This window comes from Phialemonium atrogriseum, assembly GCF_030411735.1.
Source record: "Phialemonium atrogriseum strain 8032-3 unplaced genomic scaffold QBC33scaffold_8, whole genome shotgun sequence".
NCBI classification, from domain to species: domain Eukaryota; kingdom Fungi; phylum Ascomycota; class Sordariomycetes; order Cephalothecales; family Cephalothecaceae; genus Phialemonium; species Phialemonium atrogriseum.
Window position 1 is genome coordinate 839402 of NW_026848145.1, and position 12267 is coordinate 851668.

The following is a 12267-nucleotide window of genomic DNA, read 5'->3' on the forward strand; positions in this document are numbered from 1 at the left end:
AACGAATACTCCAGCTGAGTAGGCCTTGTCTCCTTTTCCCACACCTCTGCTAGATTTATCGTGCTCCCAAACCTGCACCTCCACCACCTAGGTAGCTCCAGGAACTCAAGTAAGTGGCTTGATGAGTAGTCGTTCTCCTTCGAAGTCGGGTATGAACCGCGTAAAATTACCGCCACGTGATTCCGGAATGCGTTTTCATGAAGGGAAATGACCGGAGTTTCGTTTTATTTTTGTTCCCGACTGGCCGTCCTCGACGCCGCAGCCAAACCAACATGGCGGTAATTCGAATTTCAACAACGACATCCGCTCAAGACTCGATGCAGGTGATCTATACACGATCATACTTGAGCAGCCAATCGACCTAGAGGGATACTAGCCAAATGCGATACCCACCGTCGACAAAAGTACACGGGCAGCCTCTGTCATCTTTGCTGGATCCAAGACATCCTTGCCCTTGCGTCTTTAGTTTTGACGTGACCTGATGCCAACGCCCCAGGCAAGGTGCGTCTTTACACATAGGGATGTTCGCCTAGCAAATATCATGTTAGATAAGGGCAAGGATGGGACTTGGCGAGTTGTCGCTGTCATAGACTGGGAAGCAATGGCTGGTATTCCGAGTAGTGAGAATATGTGAAGATGTGAAAATGGTGAACAACTTGACACCCAGGGATCACTTTGGCGTACAGGTACCTACCTGCCAGAATCCCTCTCTCTGTGCCCTGGAACGTAAAGTGCCAAGTCTACGACGTTTGTAGAATAGGGAGATAATATAGAGACAAGACAGCGGATACAATCGAGTTAGTGGTGTGGCCCAAACTTGTATCATCGTGCCATCCGGGATGGTCGCGATGAGATCCCCAAGGGACTAGGTGCCCGGCATCATGGGGCTGCGCGTCGAGAAGGGCGTCAAGTAGAGCATCGGGGAGGCGGGAGATTGTGCTGAATCGAGAGGAAGGCAGAGGAAAGGAGAGTTCAGGGGTCTTGTTTTGTTTACAATTGCGCCCAGTACGGCCTAGTAGCGTGCTCGACCAAGTATAGCGGGTTTGGCGCAGCAACACGACGGGAACATCGTCATCCTCTGTAGCATATATCCCAGTAAGATCCGTTTTCCGTATGGGTTCTGTTTTTTCTTCTCTTTGGCTATGACCGGGCTTGCGCCACGCCGGCACCGCTTGGATCCCTGGCTCGGTAGACTGGTGGCAGGAGCTGGTCCGCGAGCATGGGCTTGATGTATCCGGCGTGTAGCTCTAAAGGATCAGGGGCCAGCGGTTCAGGCTACCCGGGAAGCAGGTGACTCGTCGCTAACCGTCCCCCCGCGACGGCCCCAGCAGGGCCACCCCTCTACCGTCAGTCCCTGGCGCTCGGAAAGGCCGATCATAGCAAGAGAACTGGCAGCGCTTGAGGAGGGCCTGGAAAACAACGTCACTGATCCGTCCGCGCCCTAACCTCCGACGCTAAGCACGCCAGTTTCAATGGCCGATGCCCGTCGCATCAGCGCCTTCTTCATGGCGTACGACATTCATGTTGACATTTCTGATCTCCCTTCTTTGACTCTGTTTGAGAAGGCCCCGCCGTGAAACCGAACCAGCCGCAGCCTCAACAACCATCAACTCCCGAGAGAAGGTCCCCGAGCGACCACCTGTTCTGACTCTCGGACATCATTGTTCTTAGTCTCGAGGATAGTGATGCGTGCATGCGCAAGCCTAGCCAGGCCTAGGTTCATCACGTCAAAGGTAGCAGCATGGGAGATGAATCTGTCATCTTCAGCGTCTGTGGAGGTACAGAGCCTTTCCCACTAGTAACCCCTCCCGACGACAAGGCAGGCCGAACCTACTCCGGCCAAAATGCTGATCGCGACGTTTACCGCCAGCTTCTTCACTACTTTATCTTCTTTAGTCGATCGCGGGCGGCCGCCACCATCGCTTGCGGCCTAGGTGAGCTTAATTACGATGCGGGCCCTAGGCCAGCGGCGTGTTTGCGTAAGGAACAGGCGTGCCTCGATGTTGTCGTCGATGCTATCGTGAAGACGAGGTATCATGGCTAAGACAGTCCGGCGTCTCTCTTTAGCGAACGAGTTTGAGCAAGTGCTGATAGCTCGGCAGTGAGCAGCCTCCTTTCCCGTACATATGCACTAGCTGAATTAGCCAGCCTCTTGGCAAGCCCGCTTTCACCTCTTCGCTTTCGATTTGGCGAGATCACGCCCAACATCGGCCGAGGAGTGCGCAACTCGGCACGCTCAAAGTCAATGACCATCACCCTGCCGCTCCCCTCATGCCGAATAATGTTGCGAGACTTGGCGTCACGGTGCAGGACGTCGAGCATATGGATCGCATGAAAACAGCTCTCGACTTGCTCGATAAGTTGTGTACGGTTAGCAGCGTTGATGTGTTCGTGGATGGGGTTCCCTCCGAAGCTCAAGAACATGACATGTGTGAGTTCTGCAATGCCTTCGTAATAGTAGGGCTGGACGAGATTGATATTCCCCAAGTGGACAGGCACATGAATGCCTTGGATAGGGCGGAGTCGGCCGTAAACGGCAGCTTCGTGCGTCAGATGAGCGACGAAATCGGGGGGGGTGCACTTGGCAGCAAGCGTGTACCCGTGCGACGCGAGCCTGACCCTGAACGGAACGCCGCGTGATCCGGGCAGGCCAATTAGTGCGAAATTCGCGTCCAAATCCTCGGCAAGCTGTCGTTGCATGAGTGTGCAGAACACCGATGCACTGATCTGATGGCGGTCGTGCCCGTGCTTGTGCGCGTTGGGACACGACTTGTCCAAGGCCCCGCCATCGAGCAAACCGCGGAGGCATTCTTGAGTGCAGTACTGCTGACCCGTGGTGAGTCTGCTGTTAGTCCTGCTCTCTGTCGAAGAGCCGACTGAAGCGTCCGGGGGCTGCGCCGCGGGATTCGACGGCATGGGTCGAGCTCGCCGACTAGGCGTTTCTGGACCGGAACCCTCGTCGTCGCTGCTATCGCTGGGCAGGTACAGTTCCAATTCTATTAGTGGTTAACGAACCTTGCTAGGTACCTAGCTAGGTAGTTTGCGACTGGAGACAAGGGCACGTGAGCACGATCACGTGTCAAAATAGGTAGCACAACGACAGCATTTGATCTTCTGTGGTGGGACACATTTGGCAAGTTATCAACAGGTTACCCCACGGGGCGACTAATTCAAGCCCTGAATATTAGACTCTTGGTAGGTACATGTCTCTCTATTATATTATTGACATTGGCTAATAGAACTTGACTCAGTATATCTGCCATGTCCCGGTGGTGGTTCAGAGTTACAGAATGGGGGCGACGCGTTGGAATCTTGCGTCAAGACTCACGAGAGTCAGCGGGGGGCGACAGGGATTACGTGCCTTCTCCTGAGGATTTTCCTACCTTTCCTCCGCCGCCACCCAAGATCATCTTGCAAGACCAGACTCAGTACCTGTCCAAAGTCGCAGGCAGGAAATTTGCAGCTCCTACAGGCTACTTCGAGGATTCATCATTATTTGCCCTTTATCGACTGTACGAGCTATTTATCCTTGACCACGTTCTTGGCTATCGCAATACCCTCGAAGCTTTCTGGCGGCACCAAGAATGGTCTATTAAAGACATACCGGACCCAGACCATACAGATCCAGAGCGATACGCCTTTCTTGCTGGATGTACGTATTTGCTTGTCAGATCTTTCAACCAAAGGGTCAAGATTGGACTTAGGCGCGATATGACACCATTAATCACCCCAGAGGAAGCGGAGGTACTCAGGAACGTTCCAGATCACCTACGACCATATGAAAAAGTGCCAGACTGGGCAGTGAAAGCCCCGCCTCTGGCAGAGACTCTGGTTATTCCTACACATGACAAAGAAGTTTTGGAAGGAAAGGATGATTCTCGGGCTGATCCGGATTTTTTGGCCAAGAATATCTTACTTTGGACGCCGCACATATACTTCACTTAAGTTTCACCCTCTGGCCATCAGATCTAACCGGTCATATCTTCCGTTCTTTTTTCTGTCTTTAAGTCTTGTATTTCCACAGAAACCTGTCTATCGCAAGTATTTGACCAGCAAATCCATTACAACTTCCTTTTTGCCCACCACGACAAAGACATAACAAAGAAATGACCTTCCAATGGCTATAAATGCAGGCCACCACCAAGGCAAATCCCAGAACTAAACGTAACTAAACTTAAAAATACACACTCTTCTCACACGCAGGGCTCTATATTGTACAACATTGTTTCTTTCCCCAATCATATCTCCTTGCTCTGTCTGACCTCTCTGTTCTCTCTGTCCAATATTCTTTAAAAAAAAAGGGGAGATGGGGAGAAAAGGGGGGAGAGTTGGGGGGTTGGGTTGGTGAGCCGGGGGAGAAATAAGAAACCAGAGAGAAATAAGCAAAAAAACAGATAGAAAGAAAAAAGGAAAGCAAAGAAGGGAGGCCTGAGAAAATGAAAGGATGAGTAGCTTATAATCATCTTGTCTCTTTGTCTCATCCTAGACAAAGGCATTGGTAGAGTAGTGCCTTCGATACTCGCTGTTCACACGAGTGCGCAGGATATTCTCAGTCATCTCGTGATGGTACAGCCTTGCCCACCCTAGGGCAGTAGCTACTCTGACCGGTTGGTTGCCATGAGTACGAATGTACTGGTGGATGTAAGTGACAGCATCTGCGAGATCATATGGCCGGGCTTGATGACCACCTGTGAGAATACGGCTGATCTTGGCGGAGAAGGCGTATTCCCACGGGGCAGCATAGATGGTCAGGCCGGCTTCGTCGAAAATCCTAACATCCTGCCGTCTGGCGCCAGCAGTGAGCTCTTGATGCATTGGCCCCGTCATCCACATTTGCGTTTCAGTGTTGAGCCAGTCCGTCCCGAGTTCTGGGAAGCGTCGCCGAGCATCCTGCATGGCTTCGTCCAGGAGGCTTCGATCCTGGTTGGTGAAATCCGAGCCGAAGACGTCGATGTCATGGGTTACTGAACGAGATCGTAGATATAGAATGTTGACTGCCCCGCCGACGGCAACTGTTGTGACATGCTGCCTACGCTGAGCGATATACCGCGCAACATGCTTGAGGGCAGCGGAAAGCATGTCACGATCAATGTCTCGTGTGATCTGTTGTATTGGACGGCCGTGTTCATCAACTCGATTTCGAGGAACGTGGATCATCACATCTTGCGGAGCTCCGATGGTGAGCACCCCGCCTTGCTGTTGTTGGGCACCGCGTTTCGCTTGGGGTTTGCTTGGGCCACAGCCCATATTGACACTTAAGGGCTGGTATGTGGGTAGAGCGATATGATAAGAGAGTTTAATCAACGGATCAGGGGGAAACAAAACCAGTGTGAAGTCAGCCAAAAGAGTTGATGACTTGAGGTGGCTTGATGAGCTGACATCGAGAAAGCGTCGAGCTCGCCAGACCTCCTGCTCGCAAACTATATCTACTAACCATGGGGAGTCCAAGAGTCCCCGGGGTTCTTGTGATAGGCTCTAAAGCATCTAGATATTTTTGGAATACTCCTGGGCGAGGCCACCTTTGGGTTGAGGGCCTGATTGAAGAGCCCAGGTAAGCGGCAAGGGCGCCAATGGAGGCTGCTTATCTAGCCTGCATGCAGCGATATTGGAACATGCAGCCAGTATTAACCGCTGACATGGTTATAATTAGGAATCTAGGTTAGGTTGGAAGTCACCATGTTCCACCATGTTTCAGTATCTGGGAGAGTGGCCACTCTGGAAGTCATCGCGTACGCATCCAACGAATTGAGAAAGAGAAAAGGGTGTAAATACCCACCAAGGCAGATTTCTAAACTTAGACACAATCTAGGGCCAATTGCCTATTCTGCCCGTACAAGATAATGAAAAAAACTCGACACAATTGCAACGTAGACACGCGGCGAAAGGAAGACGGTCGGGGGCCACCACTTGTCTTGGTTCAGCCGCTGAAGCGGATCCGCCATGTGCTCAGTACCTAATAATTAGCGCCAGGTGGAATTGTGCTGCACCCCAAGCGCCGAAGCACGGAACGGTCGCTAGCAATGCCCAATCAGGGTCTTGTCAGCTCACCTCCAAATTGACTTAAACAACACCAGCAGAACGACTTTCAGACAACATTCTTCAGCTGGAATATTCCAAGGTGCCAAACAACATGCCGCCCCCGACGCAACCTCTCACTAGCATCACACTTCGTGGTTATCGAAGGCGCCAGGTTGCAGAGCAGCTTCTCAAATTTCACACGGCAAATGATCCGTTAGCACCGCAATCGTCACCAAACGCACGTGTTATTCGGATAGTCTGCGTGTCCGATACCCACAATACTCGTCCCAAGCTTCCTCCCGGAGACATTCTTATCCATTCCGGTGATCTGACCGAGAACGGTTCTTTCGACGAGGTACAGGCTGGCTTAACTTGGCTTTCTTCTCAGCCATTTCGGTACAAGGTCTTCATTGCCGGAAATCACGACGTCCTACTTGACGAAGCGTTTCTTGCTAAATACCCGGAGCGACGCTATGGACAGGCCCAAACGAAGGAGGACCTTGACTGGGGGAGCGTGATCTACCTCCAAGACTCGAGCGTAACTCTCGAGTTACCCTTAGACGAAGGAAACCAGGAGCTGCATATTGGCGGCGACAGAACTCTTGGCAACAAGATTGAGCCCAGAAGTCTGACAATCTTTGGCAGCCCCTGGACGCCGCAGTATGGCATCTCTGCCTTCCAATATCATCCAAGCGATCACTCTCATTGGAGTACAAGACTCGCATCTCTGGATCCAACGCCAAATATTATCATCACGCACGGCCCACCACGATTTCACCTAGATAGGCGGGACTTTCACCGAGCAGGGTGCGCATATCTTGGTGAAGAAATTGCCCGTATTCGACCTCGACTTGTTGTTTTTGGCCACATCCATGCGTCATACGGACGTGAAGATGTAGTGCTAGATGGCGCGCAGAGAGCTTATGAAGAGGTGATGACTGGTTGGGCTGGTTGGGGGACAGTTACTTGGTTAGCAGCTTTGGTAGTGTGGGCAAAGTTGAAATGGTTGTTGCGCGGAATGGTGCGAGGCAAAGAGAGGGTCACAACATTTGCCAATGCGTCCGTTGTTGGTGGGCCAAACAATGAGCTTCGGAACAAGCCGATTGTAATCGAACTCTAAATGTACTGTACCTAATGAACTCAGACGGTGCTCACGAACAACTTTTAGCGCGAAGAGCTCGCGCTCGCTGTTGCCATCAAATCTCACGCCTACAACGCATCCCTCGACCCCTGCCAATGGTCTGGGCCCCATTTGATTTGTTTGGGTAGGTTTGGGTAAGGATTCGGCCCATAGGCAGGGAGAGGGTCGCCTTTGAGAGGCTCGTCGGACAGAAATGGTATCGTGCTTTCAATGAAAACAAGGATTGCACCGCCGTTTGGTTGGCCCTTAAACCCCACGCTCAGCTCTGGTGTGTGGGGGTGGCTCGGGCGCAGTTGGCCCGAGCTGGGTGACAAATCGGCCAACCAGGAGAGCGCTTACAGTTCCAAAGACGGTAATTTTCCACCACGAAATCGGCCACTTGGCCGACGACCGGACTCACGACGCCGGTCCCCCGGGCTGCCAATGATGTGTTCAATGGTCGGGTATGGCTTGGCAAGCATGTCTACCTACGATGTATCTTGTTTGCCGCTGATCGCGACTCCACTACTATTGTAGCTTCCCGGAGCATCTTGCTCAATTTAGCCGGCGGACCAAGTATTTCAAGCGTAGTTTTACCATTTCCCCTTCATAGAGCTCAATCAATCATCATTTCGTACATTTCATACCCCGTCTTGTCTTGCTCGTCGAATTAACTAGGTACCTCAACAACAACTACACTACCCCCCCTTTTTCCAACCCCCTTTTCACTCTAGGACAAAATGGCAAATCAGACCTTTAAGCTGAACACTGGCCAGGAGATGCCAGCCCTTGGCTTCGGTCGGTAAACCTCCTCCTCTATGAGTTTTCAGTTTGTCTGTTTTGTTTTGTTTTGTTTTGTGTTGTTTCTTTTTCCTTTCTTCTCATCTCGTCACTCCATCTTGCTGCAGCGGAAATCCTGACATGGTATCCGCACATTAGGGACTTGGCAGTCCGAGCCCGGCAAGGTCAAGGAGGCGGTGTCCTACGCCCTCAAGGAGGGCTACAAGCTGGTCGACTGCGCCTACTGCTACGGCAACGAGGATGAGGTCGGCCAGGGTCTCAAGGATGCCTTCGACTCGGGCGTCAAGCGGGAAGACGTCTTTGTTGTCACCAAGGTCTGGACCACCTACAACACCAGGGTCGAGGTCGGCCTCGACAAGAGCCTGAAGTCCCTGGGACTGGACTACGTTGATCTCTTCCTCGTTGTAAGTTGGTCTAGTATTGCACATTAATGGCTGCTCATCTGCTGACTCCAGTGACAGCACTGGCCGCTATTGATGAACCCTGAAGGTAAGTAACATGGGCAGACTCTCCAGGGTGTTATTCCCAGCGCCCGAGAACTGACGAGAGGCGAAGGAAACGATGACCGCTTCCCCAAGCTGCCCGACGGTCAGAGGGATATCATCCACGACTACAACCATGTCGATACTTGGAAGCAGATGGAGAAGCTCCTCGCTACTGGCAAGACCAAGGCTATTGGTGTCTGCAACGTAAGCCTTCGACCGGCCCTTCCCCTGGATCGGATAGTCCACTAAACCTTCTTCTACAGTATAGCAAACGTTATCTGGAACAGCTCCTGCCTCACTGCACGGTTATTCCTGCGGTGAACCAGATTGAGAACCACCCTGCTCTGCCACAGCAGGATATTGTCGATCTGTGCAAGGAGAAGGGCATCCACATTATGGCTTACAGCCCCCTCGGCAGCACCGGTGGGCCCTTGATGCAGGCCGAGCCCATCCTCAAGGTCGCGCAGAAGCACAACGTCCAGCCGTCGACTGTCCTGTTGAGTTACCACAGTAAGGGACCGTAAACCCCGTAACGATTATGACTACCATCCACTGACTCGTGATACTTGCAGTTTCCCGTGGAAGCACGGTCCTTGCCAAATCCGTCACGCCGCAGAGGATCAAGGCCAACCTGGAGATCATCAAGCTGGATGCTGAGGACGTGAAGCTCCTACAGGACTACTCGGACGAGCTGACCAAGACCAGCAAGGTGCAGCGGTTCGTCTACCCACCGTTCGGCATTGACTTTGGGTTCCCGGACAAGTCGTAAGCACGGTAGCTCAGTTAGATTAGAGTCGTTACATCCATTAGACCTCATGTTTTGAAAGACAAATCCATTCGATGATTTCCTGGGGAATGCTATCTCACATATCTATCATGACCTTCAGAACCAGCTTGCCCTCCTCATCCTTGACCTTGCCCGCCATGTCGAACGCCTGCGGTATGCTATCCATGCCGGCGTACCTGTGGGTGATCAGCTTCCTGAGGTCAGGGAGCAGCGGGTCGTTGCTCGCGAGCAGCTGGATGGCCTTGGGATAGGTGTTAGCGTAGCGGAAGACGCCAACCAGGTCCACCTCACGGAGCGACGCGGCGGAGATGGGCAGTGTCTGGATGGGGTTGCCCATGCCGATGAGCATGATCTTCCCTCCGGGTCCCGTTGCCTTTCAAAAAAAAAAAAAAAAAAAATCGTCAGCACATACGTCATCCAATCCGGCCAAGTCGAACTTACGTAGATGGACGCCTGCAGGCACGACTCAACGCCCGTGCACTCATACGTGCCATCGACCTCGCCGACAGGCCCGCCGCCCTCCTTCCTCTCCGCGGCGGCGACCATCGCGGCGACCTCCCGCGCGAACGCGAGCTTGTCCTCGATCGTCTCGGGCCGCCTCATGGGCACGACGACGGCGGCGTCGGCGAACCCGTTGTCGACGGCGAACCGTACGCGGTCCTCCTGGATGTCGGCGATGACGACCGTCTTGGCCCCACCCGCCTTGCTGACCGCCGCGCACAGCAGGCCCACGGACCCGGCCCCGAACACCAGCACCGTCGACCCCGCCGGGAGGGATGCCCGGTCGCGCGCGTGCATGGCTACCGAGAGGGGCTCGGCTAGGGCGCCAAGCTCGAGGGACACGCCTTCGGGGAGCCTTTGTTTCCGGGGGAGGTTAATGACTGGAACCCGGAACCGACAAACAAAACCACCTAGGCTTCCGGAGAGGGGAGAAGCACAGGGCTCGTAACTCACTTGTGACACCACTTCGCCGGGTGCGAAATCATCCCCTGCAGGGTGCCCTGCGCGTGCGGCATTGCCCTGGCGGAGCTGCGGAAGCGCATGTCGCGGCAGATGTTGTACCTACCGGCGTCGCAGAGGGCGCACCGGCCGCAGGGCAGGCCGACCTCGAGGGCGACGTGGTCGCCGGGCCGGAGGCCCTCGGCTTCGGGCCCGGCGGCGACCACGACGCCGCTCGACTCGTGGCCCAGCGTCAGCGGCTCCTGCACCAGGATGTCGCCGTTGCGGTTGTGCGCAAAGTAGTGCAGGTCCGAGCCGCACAGGCCCGTCGCCTTCACGGAGACGTGGACCTCGTCGGCGGCGAGGGGGGCTAGCTCGCGCTCTATCTGGTTGGGGGGGTCAGTGAGGACTCGGGTTGTCGGTGGCGGGGATTGACTTACTAGGCGCAGATCTCGCGCTCCATTGAGGACGGAGGCTTTCACGGTTGTGCTTGTCATGGTGGAGGATTTGTTTTACTACGAGGGCTAAGATAGGAAAACTAGAAGTAAGGAATGGGAGGAGATTGTAATATTAGAGGGTTGCGAAAAGTCAGACTGCTCTAGAAATCGCACAAGTCATGCGCACTTACAGCGTGTTCGATTCTCCTGTTCCTGGTTTCCGGCCTACGGAAAACTAGTGTCAACCGCCCCCCCCACAGAACTTGTGTTAGTTTCAAAATAGCCACCGTACCAAGACCAGTCCCCAGTGTGATGGCAGGTGGGACTCCGAGAGCCGCTCCAAGATGTATGGGTCCCGGCTTGCGGATGCGGCAATCGGCCTGCCCAATCGCTCCACAGAGGGGCGAGACCCGCCCATTAAAAGGGAAATTCACGGCGACCCGGGCGAACCCCCACGGATCACGGATAGATGTCCGTGTACCTAAATATTTCGGCAAAAAGATCACCTTCTAAGGCACTGTCTGTCCCTTTCCATCTTCTACCTAGTTTCTCTAATCTAGTAGCTTGAGTCCCTCCTTTCCCATTTTCGTGAATTGCTTCGTTTGTGAAATCAATTGCCTACTTTCGCCTCAACTGTCTTTTCCGAACATGGCCAGCAGCGTGAAAGACTTGTTTTCCCTCGAGGGCCACACCGCCCTCGTGACCGGCGGCACCCGGGGCATCGGGCAGGCCGTGGCCATTGCCCTTGCCGAAGCCGGGGCCGACATTCTCCTCGTCCAGGTAACTTGAGAAACATGGGCGGACGGTCCCGGTCCTCGCTTCCCCCTCCTCCAATCCTTTTCGATTTTGTTCTTGTTGTTGACCGAGAACCCCAGAGGGACGAGTCGTCAACGACCACCCTGAAGGCCATCCAGGCGCTCGGTCGGAAAGCCGAGATCTACACGGCCGATCTGAGCTCCGCAGAGGACGTGGCGAAGCTCGTGCCCAAGATCCTGGCCGACGGGCATGAGATCCGCATATTGGTCAACTGCGGAGGCATCCAGCGGAGGCATCCCTGCGAGGCATTTCCCGACTCGGACTTTAACGAGGTAGGGCCTTGGTTCAACCCCCAATCCCAACTTCTGCTTCCCCAGAGCCCTTGCTAAAACACGAGGCTCAGGTCATGCAAGTCAACCTCAACGCCGTCTTCTCTCTGTGCAGGGACGTCGGCGCGCACTTGCTCCAGCTGGAGCCGTCGGCGGTGACGGGCCGGCGGGGGAGCATCCTCAACTTCGCGTCGCTGCTGACCTTCCAGGGCGGGCTCACGGTGCCCGCCTACGCGGCGTCCAAGGGCGCCGTCGGCCAGCTGACCAAGAGCTTCGCCAACGAGTGGACGTCCAGGGGCATCACCGTCAACGCCATCGCGCCGGGGTACATCGAGACGGACATGAACACGGCCCTGCTCGGCAACCCGGAGAGGCTGGCCGGCATCAGCGCCAGGATCCCCGCAGGGAGATGGGGGTCGCCCGAGGACTTCAAGGGGACCGCCGTTTACCTGGCTAGCAGGGCGAGTGGCTACGTAAGCGGGCATATTCTAGTGGTTGACGGGGGGTGGATGGGGCGGTAATGGTGGCTAGAAGGAAACCGGGCAGAGTATAGACGAGTGAATCAGCGAACAGGATACCAGTATCTGTCAATTTA

The 12267-nt window shown here is 54.4% G+C and overlaps 7 protein-coding genes across 7 annotated transcripts; 4 read left to right on the forward strand and 3 right to left on the reverse strand.

Moving 5' to 3' along the window:
• Positions 1-1140: 1140 nt before the first annotated feature.
• Positions 1141-2916, reverse strand: QBC33DRAFT_557705 (uncharacterized protein; the record flags this gene model as incomplete). Its single annotated transcript, XM_060429822.1, has 2 exons — positions 1141-1247; positions 2172-2916. The coding sequence occupies 2 exons, from the start codon at positions 2914-2916 to the stop codon at positions 1141-1143; spliced, it is 852 nt and encodes a 283-aa protein (XP_060285158.1).
• A 161-nt stretch (positions 2917-3077) lies between these two features.
• Positions 3078-4314, forward strand: QBC33DRAFT_489235 (DNA-binding protein). Its single transcript, XM_060425445.1, has 2 exons — positions 3078-3195; positions 3252-4314. The coding sequence occupies exon 2, from the start codon at positions 3262-3264 to the stop codon at positions 3943-3945; it is 684 nt and encodes a 227-aa protein (XP_060285159.1). The 5' UTR covers positions 3078-3195; positions 3252-3261; the 3' UTR covers positions 3946-4314.
• On the reverse strand, positions 4215-5462 carry QBC33DRAFT_367200 (uncharacterized protein). Its single transcript, XM_060423961.1, has one exon. The coding sequence runs from the start codon at positions 5245-5247 to the stop codon at positions 4483-4485; it is 765 nt and encodes a 254-aa protein (XP_060285160.1). The 5' UTR covers positions 5248-5462; the 3' UTR covers positions 4215-4482.
• A 575-nt stretch (positions 5463-6037) lies between these two features.
• On the forward strand, positions 6038-7348 carry QBC33DRAFT_534244 (Metallo-dependent phosphatase-like protein). Its single transcript, XM_060427527.1, has one exon. It carries the CDS (start codon positions 6131-6133, stop codon positions 7136-7138), a length of 1008 nt encoding a protein of 335 aa, XP_060285161.1. The 5' UTR covers positions 6038-6130; the 3' UTR covers positions 7139-7348.
• A 176-nt stretch (positions 7349-7524) lies between these two features.
• On the forward strand, positions 7525-9276 carry QBC33DRAFT_534249 (NADP-dependent oxidoreductase domain-containing protein). The gene is made up of 6 exons (XM_060427528.1): positions 7525-7936; positions 8078-8343; positions 8401-8428; positions 8495-8628; positions 8688-8934; positions 8997-9276. The coding sequence occupies exons 1-6, from the start codon at positions 7879-7881 to the stop codon at positions 9191-9193; spliced, it is 930 nt and encodes a 309-aa protein (XP_060285162.1). The 5' UTR covers positions 7525-7878; the 3' UTR covers positions 9194-9276.
• Positions 9177-10754, reverse strand: QBC33DRAFT_367251 (GroES-like protein). Its single transcript, XM_060423962.1, has 3 exons — positions 10166-10754; positions 9653-10067; positions 9177-9584 (listed from the first exon to the last, which is right to left on the reverse strand). Exons 1-3 carry the CDS (start codon positions 10645-10647, stop codon positions 9288-9290), a joined length of 1194 nt encoding a protein of 397 aa, XP_060285163.1. The 5' UTR covers positions 10648-10754; the 3' UTR covers positions 9177-9287.
• Positions 10755-11049: 295 nt separating this feature from the next.
• Positions 11050-12262, forward strand: QBC33DRAFT_534254 (uncharacterized protein). The gene is made up of 3 exons (XM_060427529.1): positions 11050-11367; positions 11463-11675; positions 11747-12262. The coding sequence occupies exons 1-3, from the start codon at positions 11236-11238 to the stop codon at positions 12191-12193; spliced, it is 792 nt and encodes a 263-aa protein (XP_060285164.1). The 5' UTR covers positions 11050-11235; the 3' UTR covers positions 12194-12262.
• Positions 12263-12267: the final 5 nt, after the last annotated feature.

Excerpts from the sequence above, each read along its gene's own strand:
- QBC33DRAFT_534249 (XM_060427528.1), top strand. The coding sequence starts at position 7,879 with ATGGCAAATCAGACCTTTAAGCTGAACACTGGCCAGGAGATGCCAGCC. Across the intron at positions 8,344-8,400 it reads ACGTTGATCTCTTCCTCGTT|CACTGGCCGCTATTGATGAA; the intron begins GTAAGTTGGTCT and ends CTCCAGTGACAG. Across the intron at positions 8,629-8,687 it reads AGGCTATTGGTGTCTGCAAC|TATAGCAAACGTTATCTGGA; the intron begins GTAAGCCTTCGA and ends CTTCTTCTACAG.
- QBC33DRAFT_534244 (XM_060427527.1), top strand. The coding sequence starts at position 6,131 with ATGCCGCCCCCGACGCAACCTCTCACTAGCATCACACTTCGTGGTTAT.
- QBC33DRAFT_489235 (XM_060425445.1), top strand. The coding sequence starts at position 3,262 with ATGTCCCGGTGGTGGTTCAGAGTTACAGAATGGGGGCGACGCGTTGGA.
- QBC33DRAFT_367251 (XM_060423962.1), bottom strand. The coding sequence starts at position 10,647 with ATGACAAGCACAACCGTGAAAGCCTCCGTCCTCAATGGAGCGCGAGAT. Across the intron at positions 10,068-10,165 it reads CCGGCGAAGTGGTGTCACAA|GCTCCCCGAAGGCGTGTCCC; the intron begins GTGAGTTACGAG and ends CCGGAAACAAAG. Across the intron at positions 9,585-9,652 it reads GCCTGCAGGCGTCCATCTAC|GCAACGGGACCCGGAGGGAA; the intron begins GTAAGTTCGACT and ends TTTTTTTGAAAG.
- QBC33DRAFT_534254 (XM_060427529.1), top strand. The coding sequence starts at position 11,236 with ATGGCCAGCAGCGTGAAAGACTTGTTTTCCCTCGAGGGCCACACCGCC. Across the intron at positions 11,368-11,462 it reads CCGACATTCTCCTCGTCCAG|AGGGACGAGTCGTCAACGAC; the intron begins GTAACTTGAGAA and ends CGAGAACCCCAG. Across the intron at positions 11,676-11,746 it reads CCGACTCGGACTTTAACGAG|GTCATGCAAGTCAACCTCAA; the intron begins GTAGGGCCTTGG and ends CACGAGGCTCAG.
- QBC33DRAFT_367200 (XM_060423961.1), bottom strand. The coding sequence starts at position 5,247 with ATGGGCTGTGGCCCAAGCAAACCCCAAGCGAAACGCGGTGCCCAACAA.